We start from the raw sequence: 18,383 nt of genomic DNA on the forward strand, positions 1-18,383 counted from the left end.
TTTCCAGGACCTCGAAACCTCCTGGTGGAGGTCCGGGAAAAAGGGTAAAGGCCTCCGGGGCTGCGCAGGTGTGCGACTAGTCAAAAAACGGTCGTCCAGCTTCGAAGAAGGTTGGGCCTCGGCCTTCTCAACCTCCCATTCCAGCCCCAATGTACCCACCGCGCGGGAAACCACGTCCAACAGCTCACTGTAGGAGGGGGAAACACGCCTCTCCTGTCCACTAGGAGGGAGAGGGCTCGTGTCGGCCGCGAAGTCCTCAGACCCTGAGGCCGCGGTGGGTAGAAAGTCGTCATCATGGCGGTCACAACTGAAGGAGATGGCGCTACATGCCTCCGGTGTGGGCCGTAAATCCTCACAGGAAAAGACGACAGGCTCAATAAAAGTTTTCCTCTGCACTAGGGTAGGGGAGAGCGAGCGATGTGGAGAAAATTCCAGCGCTGAGCTGTCCTCAAAATCCATGTCACACGTGTCACCCCAAGCTATCACCTCGTGCGGTGCCTCGGCAGTCGCAGAAGTGATGTGGCGGGGATTAGACACGGCGACATCGGAGAACACATCTACCCTAGAGCGCAGCACTCTGAGCCGCAGGCCATCGCAATGGGGGCATGAAGAAAGGCCGCTAAGCGCCGCCTGTCCGTGGTGTAGGCCTAGGCAAACTACGCACCTGTCATGAGTGTCCCCCTTCACGATGTACCTGGTACACGGCTCTTTGCACTTTCTGAAACTCATCACGTCCGCGGAGAGGAGTATACTGCTCGTGATGATTGCTGTTGAACACGAGACAATAGGGCACAGAAGATTCGCTTCGTTACTGAAGGAATGAAATCTGAGGTAAATGGCGCGCGGCACCAGGTATATATATGCGTACGCATGCATGGGCGGTGCCACGCGCTATTTGGCCAATAGGATTGGCGGGATGGTATAGGGCTTCAGACATTCGTCACACCGAAAGTGTTCCCATACGTGGAAGTGGCCTATGAAAGGGAACCAGCACTGGCTCGGTTGGTACAATTGACAACGCAACAACTCCTTGGCATTTTGACTAGCGACAACACCACCACCTAAACCATTTACTCCGGTACGAAGAGCGCGGGTCTTTTGCCTCTTGGTTGCGTGCGCAAGCAGTGATGACGTCGCCGAGAAATCCATGTATTGTATATAAAAAAAAATTCTACGGATGGTTCGATTAATTTTTGCGTGTTGTAAATGGTCCTTGTGGTGACGTTTTAACCCTTGTATGGTGTACGGGTCTGTAGGTTAATCAAAAAAAAAAAAAATTATTATTGTGTGTGTGTAATCATGTGTGTTCGTATGTGTATAATGATATAGGTATTAGAACGTAAACATGGTTTATAAGGACATCTGTGTCCTCATAAGCCAAAATAAAAGTAATCCAAAAACTTTCTGGCTGAATATCAAAAATATGAACACAACACAGGTTAAAGAAGTTTATCTTGTTAAAGTGTTTGTTCCACGTTCCTCGGTTATATGTATTGTTTGTGAGGTATTGTTATCTTTATAGTTGAGTTTTTATTTATTAAACCCCATTTGTCAATGTTGAGATAATTGTGTGGTGCATTCAGTTCAGTTTTACAAAAAAAATATATTCAGAGCTTCAAACTGTATGTGCTGCACAATGTAACTTCATATTAACTTCATATTAACTGTTTAATTATTTGTGTTTTTTTGTTACAGTAAGATGACAGCCACTATTTCACCTGGCAAATGGCTGCTACTGAAAAACAAGGTTGGTTATAAAGAAGTCGGCTAAAGTTAGGACTGAAGTGTCAAACCCTTAATTACCTTTTTTTTTCAGGATATCCCACAACAGATTGGGGGTGGTGACTGTGGAGTCTTCATGTTGATGGTGAAATATTCTGGTTTGATGGTTTGATTTTTTGATTTTTTATTATTTGACGATAATGTTTCTTAACTTTTGCTGTTTTCCAGTATGCTCTACATCTTGTCATGGGAGCACTTTGATTTTACATCTGTAAGTAATTACCAGTTCAAGTAATTGACCTTTATGATGTTGTAGCAGTTGAAATATCAAGATTTTACTATTTTTGTCTTCCAGTGCGACTTTCCAAACATTCGGAGGTGGTGGTCTAATTCTTCTAGAAAACTTTGGGGGGTTTCTCTGAAAGGGAGATACTGGACATTTACTCCAGGCCACTGTTACATTTTTACCCTCTTATGATTAATTTTAAATGAATCAAGATATTCCAGTGCAGAAATCCCTTCAAGACTCGAAAGAAGAGAACAAGTTACGCTTAGCAGCAGTGAAGCAGTGTGTATATATATATATTTATATAATTATATTTATAATTATAATATATCTTAACATTTATAAGAAATATTAAAGTCACATTTTCCTTTAACTTTCTGTAATAAAGGAGCACCCAATAATCTGGCACATGAATAAAGCTCTGGAATGGCTCCATTCCAACAGCCATCTGTTCAAGGGTCAAGTAAAGGAGCCTCTTTTTATCCGAATGGATGAAGCTCAGAAGGAGAAAGCCCCCAACAATCTCTGGGAAGAGACGGAAGATTCAAAAGAGCCCTTTGTGTTTCAGTTTGAGCTCAGAGATGACATGGAGGTTTTTTTGCAAGAATGCCATGACAAAATGGGCCTCAGAGTAAATTCTGCATTTGACATATTTTGAAGTTTATTTACATTTTTCTTTCTTTTAAAATGATTAAAAGAATCGTTGGCTTCTTTTTTTTTCAATTTCGTTTTTTTATATTTTTTTAATTAAAAATGCATGCAGCACATATGTTCTTGAAAAAATAAAGGATGTTTTATATAAAAACCCAACATAAGTTTCAAGCATTACTTTTTTCAACAGCATGATCAGGAAGGAACTCTCATAATACAATGAAACGGATAACTATACAATTATATTACACAAGATTCATGTTTTAAAATGCTTATTGTACTGTAACCGTTCCTTAATGCATCATTATAACAAAGTATGACGTTTCGTGTGTAATAAAAGCTCCAAAACCTCAAGTGGCGCTACTCGGCAGTAAACTCCGACCCTCACTTCCGGTTCTGTGCTTGTGTCTTTATCATAGGTCTCTGACAATTATAACTCCGCCCCTCACTTCTTCTGGTCCTGGCAGCGGGCCGGGGTCCTCAGGGCGGGGCCCTTCAGCGCTGGTGGCGCTGCGGGTCTGCAGCTGGATACTATTGTTAAACACAGAGCGATAGAGTTATGACTTGCAGTTTCACTTGTGGCACCAACTATTGTCAAAGTCAGAGGATGATGATACACACATTTAAAATATTGTGTCGATATAGCACAGTAAATTCTCTAGGCCTACAAAAATATTTTAAGTTATTACTTTTTAGGAAACAACTCAAAGCCAAAACAACATCTAGCACATTTTTTTATTGGTTAGCAAATAGTTACACATTTCCATAAGGGTTATTTTTACATGAATTTGATAAAGACTGTTGATGTACTAATGATTCCATTAATGACTGTCAAAGAGCAGTTCATAAAAATGAAAATGTAAAAACTGAGAGATAAAAAAAAACAGTCTGACATCTGTTGTACTAGCCTAATTCAAAAGTAGATACGTTAGCTTGCTAACACCCTCAACAAAGTTGTCTTAGTAACAGAAGCTTGAGGCTTTCGTTTTCAGAAGAAACATTCAAGCAAACATGATAAGAATGCAAAACTACTTGCTGGGGTGGTAACCCAGCATATTTGCTTCTCAGAGGTGTCTAAACGATGTGCGTGCCTTGTTGTGATATAAAATCATTCGTTTATGCAGACAAATGTGCTATCTGGGAAAAAGAAACCTATTTTACAAAATAGGAAGTAAAGAAAATTATTTTACAGTTTGCCTGCATCAGCACTTGGTGTTATGTAGGCTACTTCTGTTGACACATCCTTCACTGGGTGAGGGGAGGGCAGGTATGGGTATGTACGCAGGTAATACGACATTATTACCTTATTACTAAATACCTAATGTTATTGTTCTGCTAGTATGTGCATTTTAACATTAGATCTTGTGATAGAAGAATGACAACCGCCATTGTTTCTGTTTTCTTCCCACATCTGTAATTATCCATACTGGTGACACAAACAACCTAAATGTTTTCCATTGAGCTCAATAATTTTAAAACTGCTCTTAACTTTTAAAACCAACCACAGATTGGTTTGTGGATTGCTTCAAAAGATCTTCAAAGATTTCTAAACACAACTTCTAAACATTTTTGAGGATCCTCTGAAGCAATCCACAAGCCTTCTTTGATGCATGTGTCCTATATGTCAGAATCAGAAAGATATTTATTGCCAAGTGTGTTCACTCACACACACAAGGAATTTGTCTTAGTGTTAGGAGCTTCCAGTACAGAAAATACAAACTAAGTGCAGACATACAGTACATAAAATGAGAGAATGTTCATCTGATGAACCTTTCTGTTTCACAAAAGGTTCTTTGTGGTAAAATAAGGTTCTTCAGATTATAAAAACATAAGAAAGAGATGGTTAAATAAACTTTGACTGAATGACTCTTTGTGGAACCAAAAATGATTCTTCAATGGCATCGCAGTGAAGAACCTTTTGAAGCAACTTTATTTTTAAGAATGTTCATGACCATAGATGTGGGAGGGACAGTTCTGTGGTCATTAAGTTCAGTGATTTGGGGCTTTTTTGGGACCGGAATAATGGTGAAGTGTTTGAAGCAGCAGGGATCTTCACTCAGCATGTAAGACAACAACAATAGCTCTATATTTGTACAAGGAACCAACAATGATGTATCTGAAAGTAAAATAAGCGATAAATGTAGTTGCCAAAGTGCCATTGATTAAGGTAATAAAAAATATTTAGTTTGATAAACTGGATTAAAGTACAGATTTTAACCAATTACATATACTGTACAAACCTTGCGGTAAACATAATTTCCTTAATCACTTTGGCTAAATTCTCAATTTTTTTTTCTCTCAATTTTTTTTTTACAATTTGTTTTGTTTTGAAATTGAGAATTAAAATTCAGTGTGTTTTGGCACATGTAAGTGAGTTTTTCTCCTATTTGCATTACATTTACATTAACATTACCATCTTTAAACATTACGTCATCATGTGAGCCAATACATGCAAAATCATCCAATCAGTTGTCAGTAATGTGAATAAAGCCATGCTTATATAAAACATTTGCATATTCTATTGCAGACACTTGAAAACACACTATTTTTTTCATAACTAAATATGAGTCAGAAATTAGGTAAAAAAAAATATAGAAAGGTTAGAGCTCCATTTAACATGACTTATTGATTTGTAATTGTGAAGTTACAGAGAACTTCATAGAGTTACATAGTTACAAGAACTAGTGAGATGTAATCAGTGAGACAGATGTACAGATAGACAAAGCTTTAATTTAAAACAAAAGACAAAAACAAAGACAAAATACATCTATACACATTATTAAAATTTTTTATTAGGTTTATTATGAAATGACAGAGAGAGCAAATATGTTTTTTCTCTTCTTCTTGTATTGTAAGTGTCATAAACAGCACCTTTAACGCAGGTGTGTATTAAAAGAAGATCTCATACACACCTAAATACAGCACAACATTCAAGAGATTCTGATCACCATGACAGACAACGAGATAATGAACATATAAAGAGATACATATACAGCACTAGTTACTGATACAATAAAATGAACTGGTTACAAAGTACAGTTGCTGGCAGCGGCACCCATCACGGCTCCCACAGTCCACACGATGGCTTGACCTGCCAAAAGGATTCCAGCAGCACCTGATGACATAAATTCAGGTTTTAATTGATGGATTTGTGTATTTGCCCTCAAGCATAAATAACTGTCATTTGGCTGTTTAAAGTTAGTGACAGCAGCAGCTGAAATCAAAGAGGAGGCAACAGAACCTGAAGCAATACCTGCGCCGGTGAAACCTGCGGCTGCTACAACTGCAGGAGCTGCAGCGACTGCTATGGCTGTTGGTGGAAACATGGCATATTTTAATACCTTACTGGTTCAGATTGATAAATATTTAAAAGTCACTTAAAACAGTTAGCCTGTGTTAGGCTAACATATTGCAACAGTTCATTGCATTGAAACAGCTGCTTTTCCACCATCGGCCCAAAACATTCTTGTAGTTTAAAGGTCTCCTGAAGTGCCGAAACAAGCAGCATTATTCTATACATTATTTATATGTCTATGTTCAAAACTACATGAGTGACATGTCTTGGGTATTCTAGTCTTTTTTTTTATTTTTTTTAGCTGTTTCCGAAACCGCTCCCTATCCATATAGCACTATATCGGGTGTCATCCATTTTGTAGTGCTGTCCGAATTCTGAGTGAACAACTTCATTCCTTTTTAGATTTACCCACAATTCAATCTGATTTTGAGTGTACAACTGATGTAAGTCTTGTCCAAATACCATAGACTGTATAAAAAGTCAAATACCCACTCTAGCAGTCTTTTGGACTTGACTACTTGACTACTATGACGTATTTCCTGTATTTGTCCCAAGTGTTCAAGTGAGGATGAAGACCACAAGTGTGTGTCAGACTTTTCATTACCTGATGGGACACACTTGTTGTAAAAATGCAAGTTTTTACATAGCTTTATTTTAATTTCTAATAAAAGTCAAAGATATTGCAACAGTTATTCTATTGTCGGCCCAAAACGTTCTTGTTGTTTAAATGTCTCCTGAAGTGCCTTGAAACAAGCAGCATTATTCTATACATTATTTATGTCTATGTTCAAAATTATACAAGTGAAATGTCTTGGGTCTTCTAGTCTTTTTTTGCAGCTGTGTCCAAAACCGCTCCCTGTCCACTATATAGTGCACTATATCGGGTCGGTGTCAACCATTTTGTGGTGCTGTCCGAATTCTGACAGTTCAACAGTTTGACAGTCAACAGTGTTCATTAAAATATCTGACCGCTGCAGGAATAAAAGTCCTTCTCAATCACTCACTGGAGCACCGAGGCATAATTAAATGCTCGCTGAAAGAGCTTCTGAGTCCATTAAAAACACTCTATAGTAGATGGCCTTCAAAAAACATAACAATTTTTAATTTCGACCTCATCCTCTTCTCCACAATGACCTCAAGTGAGTATGGGATAAGACCAATAACTGAACCAGCTATCCCCCCCAGCAAAGAACAGCATAAAAAAGAAAACATCTAAAAGCTTTGTACTAATGTTAAAAGATCTGAGTTTTCTCAAAAAGAAAAGTCTTGACTGAGCCTTCTTTATTAAAACATTAGTGTTCTCTTTCCAATTTAATTTTCATCCATGGACACCTAGAAATTTATACGACCAAACAATTTCAATGGGCTGGCCATTAATTGCGTTCTTTAGTTCTTTAGTCTTCCCTATATTTAGTTTTAGAAACTTTGATTCACACCAGATAGAAAAAACTGAACTCGAATAATAAAAATACATATTCTTACAGAACTAGCAGTAGTTTTGAGATGACTATAAATATTATGTAACATAAATAATATTGCATCATCTACCCCCACATCCTTCCTATATGCAAATTGCAAGAGATCCTGAAAAACAGACACCTGCCTAGTCAGATGATCAAGTACAGCCCTCTCTAAACATTTCATACACTCAGCTTTGAATACCGCTCTGGGGTCTCATTTATAAAACTCTAGATTTCATCCTAAAATTTTACGTAGACACAAAAGCTAGATTTTGCGTAAGCCCAAAAATTTTCAGATTTATAAAACCATGCGCAGACCAGAAACTGCGCAAAGAAGACAGGAAGATTGTGCGTACGTGAATTTCCACCTCATCTCCTCCCCGAAATCACCATAAATGGAGATTACAACGCCTTGTTTTACTATGGATAACCTCATCTACATATCATTTACATGTGAATTCCCATGCACGTGACACCATGTTTAACACAGAGACAGTAGGGAAATAGTATCCCTGCTATGTTTTAGAATAAATTCATGAAAAATCCATAAAAACAAAATGGTTTCAGAGAGTTCTCAGATATTTTAGATGATCTCATTCTTTTACACTGGCCAAATAGAATTTCGATTATTTCAAATTAAATGTATGCAGATTTGCTGATAAGATAAACATATTTTAGCTATTTTATTGGAAACAGATAAACGCATATTTATTGCAGTGTAGGGGAGAGCGGGGTCGAAAGTAACGTGGGACGAAAGTAACAAAGCGATTTTCTCAGAGCCCCTTACTGCATTTGCATTCCAAATTATGACAGCATGTTCAACACAAAACCCTTGATTATATACATGTTTGTCCTAAATGCTTTAAATGCTTAGTCGGGGGCAAATTACACCAGCCTTTATGGTCAGAAAAACCATGGTTAAAAAAGATTCTAATGAAATGTAGCAAAACTTAAAAATCATGTCTTCTAACTTAGTGAAAAGAGATTCAGCATTTTATTTACCTGCTCCTGCGCCAGCTGCTATCATTGTACCTAAGAAGTAAACGAACATAGTCCTATGTTAACTGTCTGCGATTGATAAATATGAAATATTTTGCAGAGTTTCAGTTAGTTGTGTACTTACAAGGATCCATTCTAATCTGAATCAGCCTTGGACTGTCTGCTTGTGAGTTGTGAGAGCTAGTATTTTAAAGGTCTTGGTGTATCCTTTTTCAGAAAACGAAACGATTCATCACAACGCAAACTTAAGTTCAACATCCACTGCACACACACACACATATACACACACACACACACACATACACACACATACACACACACACACACACACACACACACACAAAAGCCAATGGATATCCAGAAATAATTAACACAAAAATGGTAAATGTTTGAAATAACATGACTAACACACACACACACACACACACACACACATATATATATAAATAAATGTATACATATATGTTAAACTATCAGGTAAACTCCCCAAAAAGCATTTCCATTATTGACTAATAACCTTTTTAATGTAATTTAAGTGAAATTATTCAACCTTAACATTGAAGCCTGATCAAAATGGTCATTTGAAATAATGTCAGATATACTTTTTATTATTTATTTTTTTGCCAAAGGAATAGTCAAAAAAAATTACAAAAAACTCCAATCGGTATATTCTTGATTTGTTCTAAATTCTGGGTTATTCGCCTTGATAGCTCAGTGGGAGGATGCTTTTCAAGAATGGAAACCGAAACCACAAATGGAGCAGAACTTTAGACAAACATTGGAGGAAGGCAAGTAGATCATATGGTTCTGATTCATCATTTATTTGCTTACTGCATAGCCTATAAATTTTTATTTAGTTCAATTAAATATATATATATATATATATATATATATATATATATATATATATATATAAACATCTATCAGATGAGAAACATTGCTGAGAGAAGCTGTACAAAAGACTAACTTGAAATGGCGAGGGCTGGTCAGATTGCAGCAGATGAGAAAAATGGCAGGTAGCAAATGAGTTTATGTATCTGAACTTTACCTGCTGTAAAGATTTAAGTATGACATTCAAGCACACAAATCCTTTTAATTACAATTTATTGCACTCATACTTAAAGGTGATACTTTGGAATTTGGCAAAATACAAAATATTTTATTTGATTAATAAAAGGAGTTATCTTCAATCACAGTGCATCCACATTTTAATTGCACAAGCATAAAACCGACATGAACACAAATACAAAGTGCTCAAACAAATAAATTGTTATCAGTTATTAACAGAAGTCCTTATTTTGGCACAAGGTCTTTGGACTCCAAAAAAATTATCTCTGGCTCTTCTTCTTCTTCATTTACATCATCTTCCTCCTCAAGTGAAGGTGGACTCCTGGAACGAGAGAACAAATCTACAGCTCCGCCTATTACAGCACCTGCTGCTCCACCCACAGATGCCACAGCTGCCGTCGCACCTGCAGACAGTCCAGCAGCACCTGACCAGAGAGTACAATCTTTTAATCACCACAAATCTTCTCGGGTATTTTGGGAATGACACAGGATTCACAAAATTATTAATATTTTTATGTTTTTGTGAACACTTTCCTTAAAATAGAGAATGGGCATAGGCACATGGACTTTTTATAAAGAATACCTGCAGACTGGAGGAGAGCGACCAAACTTCCCGCAGCCACACCGCCACCGTTGGCGATGGCTGCTGATGACATCATGCTGGCACCCAAAGATCCTGCTGCTATACCAGCAGAGGTGAATCCAGCCATGGTGAGCGCCACGGGGGCCAATGCAACCGCACCAACTAATGGATATAAACACAAGTAATTATCATGTGCACAACTGATATTTATACATTTACACAAAACAATCCTCCGAAACACATTTACCTGCCCCAGCTGTGACCCCAATTATGGTGAACAGTCCTGAAAATGGATAAAAACTGATTAAATGACTGAAGTTTTTTTAAATAACAAACTGCACAAACCCTTAATTTTATTAGAATGCTTTTTTTATGTTCATTGCATTAGTTGCCTGTTGACAAAAAAAAATTGATAAAGATTAGAGAGATACATTAGATACTACCCAAATGTTGCTTCTTCTTTTTTTTTTACTGAAAAATAAGTCAAAAATGGAGGAAGACAGGCTGTGTTATTGGCTGTCCTAATTCACCTCTTTTTTTCTGGTCATAACTTTTTTTAAATTCAGTAATGGAAAGGTAGATTATTCTTATTTGTTATGGAAAATTAAGACTGATCATCCCTTGGTAATTGCTAGTTCGTCAAACTAGTTCTTAAGACACAGTCTTAAAGGTGGCTACGTTTATGCAACTAGCTCCAGAAGCTAAATTGTGCGCTTCTTACCGCGTTTCATGATTTAAAGATCGTACAGAACGATGACGTTTTCATGCACACAGATTTTTGTTTAATCTGCTGCCCAACAAAAGCCCCTTGCTCTTCTTCTTCTTGTGCACAAGTAAATAGAATAAGGACGTAACAAAACCGAAACTCAACCGTTGCCGGAAATCAGAGTTGGTAAAAGAAATGGACACAGCGACCCCATTGGAATCAACGGAGACAGTGAAGTCAATGCACAAGATGGCCCCGGTGAGCTTCAGCGACGCGAGTGTGTGCATACTTATTTCTGGTCTTGCGACGCTCACATTGACTGTAAGGGAAACTTACATACGAAACTTAGCTAGATGTATATAATTAATGATTTTCAAATTTAACAGCCGATAGTGGTATATCAAAAACATGGGGAAACATCCTCCCTACATTTTTGCGTACCTCTGTGTGGAAATTAATCAAGATACAACGCGGAGATTGCTTTATTCTTCTGTTGATTATGCGATCAGCGTCAGGTCAGGTCCACGGGGATTTCTTCTTTCAAACACAAACCAATCATATGCAATACTTTTCATTTTCGAAGAGCTGGTTTTGTTCTGACTGTTATGTAAGATCAATGTTTCTGACTGTCAAACAAGACGCACAGAGATTTCTGATAAAGCATGTTTTATTAACTTTATTTGATAACATAATTTATAACTAACTGTACAATTAAACGTAATATAATTATGAGAAAAGTCTCTTTTCACGATACACTGAAGCAAAAAATTATCCTTAATTTTGAATTATTGTAATTATTTGCAGCAGCACACAGCCATAGGCGAGACGGCTCGCTCGCTCATTGGCTGCTCTGCGGCAACTGCATCAGCCTATCGAGCGCAAGCTGATGCAACATCAGACCAATGATGACCCGCCGAAACGGGTGTGGCCTAGCCCTATAAAGGGAGCTCGAAAAGGCTGACTCACTTGATTTTTCATCTCTTCAGTGAAGCTCACGCATCGTTGGATCACGAGAGGAAGCAAGCATCGTCAGATAGCATCTCATAGCATCACGTTCGTTCTGCCCAGGCAGACAGCGAGTCAAAAGCAGTAAATGTGCACGCTTACAGCCCACAATTACTCACAGACAGCACGAGTCCCACGGGACCCGCTCAGCCCTCCCTCACTCGGTTAAGCACCGTGGCGGGGTCGAGGACGAGCGATCTGCCCGCTGTGATCAGCGCGCTCCCCGCCTCAAATGTCACAAGCATAACGCCCATGTTACAGCACATCGAAGCGCTGCCGTTGCCCAGCCAACAGAGCGCGCTTCGCATCCAACCCTTAGCCATTCATGCAGATGCATGGTCAGCGCTTACAGGGGTTTTGGATTGGGTGCTAGACATTATAAAGAGAGGCGACTCGCTACAGTTTTCGGCGACCCGCGTCGAAACTACAGTCAAAACAGAAGTAGCACACCTACATCGAGCCGAAATATCAAAACTGTTGAGCAAAGGGGCTGTGGAGCCTGTATCTCCAGCTCAAAGCGAAGGGGGGCTGTACAGCAGATACTTTCTAGTTCCCAAGAAAGAGGGGGGTTTCAGACACATACTGGATCTAAGACAGCTGAACAAAGCATTGGCGAAACGCAGTTTCAAAATGCTTACAAACAGGAGACTCCTCGCGCATATTCGCAGAGGAGACTGGTTCATGTCGATAGATCTGAAGGACGTGTATTTTCAAATACAGATAGCGTCACGTCACAGGCGATACTTGAGATTCGCCTTCGAGGGCCAGACATACCAGTATCAGTCCTGCCGTTCAGCTTGTCCATGGCTCCTCGTACGTTTACGAGGTGCATGGATGCAGCGCTCGCTCCTCTCAGACTCAGAGGCATGCGAGTGCTGAACTATTTGGACGACTGGCTGATTCTGGCTCAATCACGATCAGAGCTCGTGGAACACAGGGCCATTTTACTCGATCACCTCGAGAAACTCTGTCTCAGTGTCAACTGGACGAAGAGTTCGCTGAAGCCCAGTCAGACGATACTGTTTTTGGGTATAGCTCTGGACTCGCGCTCCATGACGGCGCGGCTGTCGCCACAGCGCGCGTTGGGCATTCAGCGCGCAGCGAGCTCTCTCCGCTGCGGCGCGACCTTCTCGCTCAGAGAATTTCAGAAGATGCTAGGTCTCATGGCCTCAGTGTCACGTACGGTGATACAAGAAACACGGAGAGATCCAAGTGCAGGTATGTGACTTTATTAAAGGGCAAATCCAAAGGGTAAACAGTCCAGGCATGAGTCGAAACCAAAAACATCCATCCAAACATAAACCAAACAAGAAGACAAGGCAAGGGCAAGAACTGACGGACATGAATTAACATTAACATTAAATAAGGACTCCGTAACACAGACTCAGACAGACCGGGTATAAATACACAGAAGGATAAAGGGGAAACAGGAGACAGGTGGGGAACAATCAATTAACTAAACAAGGAGGAAGGTGACCAAATAAGGGAACAGGAAGTGATAAGGTGACAGACACCGTGAGAAAGGAGGACATCTAGTGGAAACCCAGGGACACAACCCAGACACTGTGACAGAACCCCCCCTCTACGGAGTGGCTCCCAGACGCTCCATGACGGACACAAAACAGACCAGGAGGGAGGCGGACAGGTGGAGGCTCAGGGGGAGGGACGGAGGGCCAGAAAAGAAAAACATGGGGAACAGACACCAGAATGTAACACAACACAGAAAGACCAGGAGGGTGGAGGACCGGAGGAGGTTCAGGGGGAGGGCCGGAGGGCCAGAATAACAGAAAGGGACAGGGACAGACATTAACACAAAAACAAAAGGAAAAAACAACATGAAGCCCCCCAGGGCGGAGCAGAAGACCACCACACCTTTGTGGTCAAGGCCAAAGTCCTCCAGGGCGGAGCGGAAGACCACCACAACCGTGTAGTCAGGGCAAGCGCCCCCCAGGGCGGAGCAGAAGTCCACCACGCCCGCGTGGTCAGAGCGGAAGCCCCCCAGGGCGGAGCAGAGGACCACCACGTCCTCGTGGTCGACGTCAGAGTCCCCCAGGGCAGAGCGGAAGACCACCACAACCATGTAGTCAGGGCAAGCACCCCCCAGGGCGGAGCAGAAGACCACCACGTCCGTGTGGTCAGAGCGGAAGCCCCCCAGGGCGGAGCAGATGACCACCACGTCCTCGTGGTCGACATCGGAGTCTCCCAGGGTGGAGCAGATGACCACCACGCCCCTGTGGTCGATGCCGGAGTCCAACAGGGCGGAGCAGAAGGCCACCCAGTGACTTGACCTGACTCTGAAAGGTCCACGATGACTAGCCTTGTCTCTGGAAAGTCCATGGTACCTAGCCCTGGCTCTGGAAGGTCATCAGTGACTGGCCCTGACTCTGCATGGTCATCGGTGACTAGCCCTAACTCTGGAAGGTCAACGGTGACTAACCCTGAATCTGGAGGGTCCACAAGCACCTGACTAGCCTCTGGAAGGTCAACCGGAACCTCACTCAACTCTGAAAATTCAACAGTCACCTGACTCGACTCTGGAAGGTCAACAGGAACTTGACTTGACTCTGGAGAGTCAATGGGCACCTGACTTGGCTTAGGACTGCCTGTGGAGACGTGAGATGCCTCGGCTTCAGGCACCGCGGGCACTGCCTCGGTAACGGCCTCGAGAGCGGTCTCGGGCACCGCATCGGGAACAGCCTCGGGCACCGCCTCGGCCTCCGGAACGGCAACGGACACTGCCTCGGACTCCGGAAGAGCATCGGGCACCGCCTCAGCCTCCGGAAGAGCATCGGACACCGCCTCGGCCTCCGGAACAGCATCGGGCACCGCCTCGGCCTCCGGAACAGCATCGGGCACCGCCTCGGCCTCCGGAACAGTATCGGTCACCGCCTCGGCCTCCGGAATGGCATCGGGCACCGCCTCGGCCTCCGGAACGGCATCGGGCACCGCCTCGGCCTCCGGAAGAGCATCGGGCACCGCCTCGGCCTCCGGAACAGCATCGGGCACCGCCTCGGCCTCCGGAACAGCATCGGGCACCGCCTCGGCCTCCGGAACAGTATCGGTCACCGCCTCGGCCTCCGGAACAGCATCGGTCACCGCCTCGGCCTCCGGAAGAGCATCGGGCACCGCCTCGGCATCGGGCACCGCCTCGGCCTCCGGAACAGCATCGGTCACCGCCTCGGCCTCCGGAAGAGCATCGGGCACCGCCTCGGCCTCCGGAACAGCCTCGGGAATGTCCTCCTGGACGGCTGCGGTCCACTCGGGAACATTCTCCGGGCTTTGAGGAACGGAAGACGCCTGTCTCCTCCTCCGCCCTCTATGATGGCGAGTCGGTGGCACCTTGTCTGGAGACTCAGGCGTTGAGTCGGCCATCTTGTGCTGTGGCGCTGGGCTGGCGGCCATCTTGTGCTGTGGCTCTAAGCTGGCGGCCATCTTGTGCTGTGGCGCTGGGCTGGCGGCCATCTTGGGCCATGAATCTGGGTTGGTGACAGGCTTACCTAGCCCTGGCTCTGGAAGGTCATCAGTGACTGGCCCTGACTCTGGATGGTCATCGGTGACTAGCCCTAACTCTGGAAGGTCAACGGTGACTAACCCTGAATCTGGAGGGTCCACAAGCACCTGACTAGCCTCTGGAAGGTCAACCGGAACCTCACTCAACTCTGAAAATTCAACAGTCACCTGACTCGACTCTGGAAGGTCAACAGGAACTTGACTCGACTCTGGAGAGTCAATGGGCACCTGACTTGGCTTAGGACTGCCTGTGGAGACGTGAGATGCCTCGGCTTCAGGCACCGCCTCTGGAACGGCCTCGGCCACTGCCTCGGTAACGGCCTCGGGAGCGGTCTCGGGCACCGCATCGGGAACAGCCTCGGGCACCGCCTCGGCCTCCGGAACGGCAACGGACACTGCCTCGGCATCGGACACCAGCTCGGCCTCCGGAACGGCATCGGGCACCGCATCGGGCACCGCCTTGGCATCTTGTGCTGTGGCACTGGGCTGGCGGCCATCTTGGGCCATGAATCTGGGTTGGTGACAGGCTTGGGCATTGGCGCTGGGTTAGCGGCCATCTTGGCGGAAGAGACAGGAGTGGCTGGGGCATCCCACGGAAGCCTATGCTGCAAGAAGTACACGAATTCCCAGAATTCCAGTGTCTCTAAATGCCCCATCTCCTCCTGAGAAACTGGATCATCCAGCCCGCTGTTGAAATAATCCTTCAGGGTCACATCGTTGTATCCCATACCCTCGGCCAGTGACCGGAACACCTGTGCCAGGGCACCCACCTCATTGCCCTCTTGGCGGAGGGCGATCAGCCGGAGATACTTAGCTCTCCGCTCTGCCATTTTGGCTGGGGAACGGGAAAAAGACATACCGCTGGATCTCAGTGGGACGGAGTCCTTCTGTCACGTACGGTGATACAAGAAACACGGAAAGATCCAAGTGCAGGTATGTGACTTTATTAAAGGGCAAATCCAAAGGGTAAACAGTCCAGGCATGAGTCGAAACCAAAAACATCCATCCAAACATAAACCAAACAAGAAGACAAGGCAAGGGCAAGAACTGACGGACATGAATTAACATTAACATTAAACAAGGACTCCGTAACACAGACTCAGACAGACCGGGTATAAATACACAGAAGGATAAAGGGGAAACAGGAGACAGGTGGGGAACAATCAATTAACTAAACAAGGAGGAAGGTGACCAAATAAGGGAACAGGAAGTGATAAGGTGACAGACACCGTGAGAAAGGAGGACATCTAGTGGAAACCCAGGGACACAACCCAGACACTGTGACACTCAGCATCACCAGTTCTTCAGTTGGGCCTGCTCTGCATGCGCCCCTTGCAGTTCTGGCTGAAAGCGCGAGTACCGCGCAGACCGTGGATATTCGGTCAGTTGCGTCTCAAGGTCAATCAGAGCTGTGTTACAGCCTTGAAACCCTGGACAGCGAACAACTGGTACCAATCAGGTGTAAGCCTGGGGACTTCCTCGAAAGTGAAAGTGGTGTCGACGGACGCCTCCACTTCGGGATGGGGAGCGCTGCTCGAGGGCAGACCGTTCTTTGGCCTGTGGTCAGAACGGGAAAAGCTCCAACATATCAACTGTCTGGAAATGCTGGCAGTGGAGAACGCGCTGACACGCTTTTTTCCCCGAATCAAGGGCCACCACGTCTTAGTCCGTTCGGACAACATGTCTGTGGTGTCCTACATAAATCGCCAGAGCGGTCTCAGGTCCCGAAACCTGTACAGGTTGGCGGAACGCCTCCTGGTTTGGGCTCAGCGCAACTTGCGCTCGCTGAGAGCAGTTCATGTGCCTGGGCTACAGAATCTGGGTCCAGACAGACTGTCCAGAAACAACATTCCCACGGGCGAATGGTCTCTACACCCACAGACAGTCCAGCTGCTGTGGGAGAGATTTGGCAGGGCGGAAGTGGACCTCTTCGCGTCCCACGAAAACGCTCACTGCCCCGCGTTCTTTTCCAAGAACGAAAGTGCGCTGTCACAAAAGTGGCCGTGCTGCCTGCTCTATGCTTTTCCCCCCGTCTCCCTCCTTCCGCAGGTGATAGAACGGGTGAGGGAAACAGGATGCTCAGTACTGCTTGTAGCTCCACTTTGGAAGAACCAACCATGGTTTCCAGATTTGATGCGGTTAGCAGACACTGCCCCGTGGCCAGTGCCGTTGAGGAGGGACCTCCTCTCGCAGGCCAGGGGCTCGATTTGGCACCCTCAACTGGAGTTGTGGTCCCTCCATGTGTGGGCGCTCAACGGTTACCCGCTGATCTTTCAGTGGGAGTGCTAAATACTATCACTCAGGCTAGAGCTCCGTCGACTCGATGGCTATATGCCTCGAAGTCGTCAGTATTCTCCAGCTGGTGCACAGCTCTGGGACGTTCACCCCTTAGTTGTGAGGTGACGGAGGTTCTCTCCTTCCTACAGGAGCTGTTGGATAAGGGCAGAGCCCCCTCCACGCTCAAAGTTTAGGTGGTGGCTATCGCAGCGTTTTCTGAGACAACGCTCGGTCAGTCAATAGGAAGGAACGATTTGGTCATCCGCTTCCTTAGAGGAGCTAGGAGGCTAAATACCCCCAGACCTCCTTCAGTCCCTGTATGGGACCTCTCAACAGTTTTGGAGGCCATGAAAGGTTCCCCTTTCGAGCCTATCCAAACGATTAGCCTCAAGCATCTGTCATTCAAGACAGTGTTTTTGTTGGCTCTCGCTTCAGTGAAGCGTGTGGGTGACCTGCACGCGCTCTCGGTGAGCCCGGCGTGCTTGGAGTTTGGGCCTAATGACTCAAGAGTCATACTCAAACCTAGGCACGGTTATGTGCCGAAATCCCTCAACACACCATTTCGGGCTCAGGTTATTTCCCTGTCTGCCCTGTCGGTGTCAGAAGAGGATAGAGACTCAAGTCTTCTTTGCCCCGTTAGCTTATGTGTCTCGCTCTGCTGTCTTCAGACAGACTGAGCAGCTGTTTGTCTCATTCAGTGGACGTTCCAAGGGAATGGCTGTTTCGAAACAGAGCCTATCCAGATGGATTGTTGACGCTATTGCGTTAGCTTACACTTCCAGGGGCCTTCAGTGCCCACTGGGTGTCAGAGCACACTCCAC

The 18,383-nt window shown here is 44.4% G+C and overlaps 1 protein-coding gene and 1 long non-coding RNA gene across 2 annotated transcripts in view; one reads left to right on the forward strand and one right to left on the reverse strand.

Moving 5' to 3' along the window:
• The window catches only part of LOC132156503 (uncharacterized), a 52,731-nt gene that overhangs the window by 17,904 nt on the left and 16,444 nt on the right, over nt 1-18,383 (forward strand). The window lies entirely within an intron of this gene.
• LOC132156500 (interferon alpha-inducible protein 27-like protein 2A) lies at nt 9,622-10,908 on the reverse strand. Its single transcript, XM_059565479.1, has 4 exons — nt 10,786-10,908; nt 10,312-10,347; nt 10,065-10,226; nt 9,622-9,906 (listed from the first exon to the last, which is right to left on the reverse strand). The coding sequence occupies exons 1-4, from the start codon at nt 10,793-10,795 to the stop codon at nt 9,707-9,709; spliced, it is 408 nt and encodes a 135-aa protein (XP_059421462.1). The 5' UTR covers nt 10,796-10,908; the 3' UTR covers nt 9,622-9,706.

This window comes from Carassius carassius, chromosome 14 (genome assembly GCF_963082965.1).
Source record: "Carassius carassius chromosome 14, fCarCar2.1, whole genome shotgun sequence".
In the NCBI taxonomy this organism is placed as follows: Eukaryota; Metazoa; Chordata; class Actinopteri; order Cypriniformes; family Cyprinidae; genus Carassius; species Carassius carassius.

Coding starts and splice junctions, on each gene's coding strand:
- LOC132156500 (XM_059565479.1), bottom strand. Junction 10,227..10,311: donor TGGGGTCACAGCTGGGGCAG/GTAAATGTGTTT, acceptor TATATCCATTAG/TTGGTGCGGTTGCATTGGCC. Junction 9,907..10,064: donor CGCTCTCCTCCAGTCTGCAG/GTATTCTTTATA, acceptor CTCTCTGGTCAG/GTGCTGCTGGACTGTCTGCA.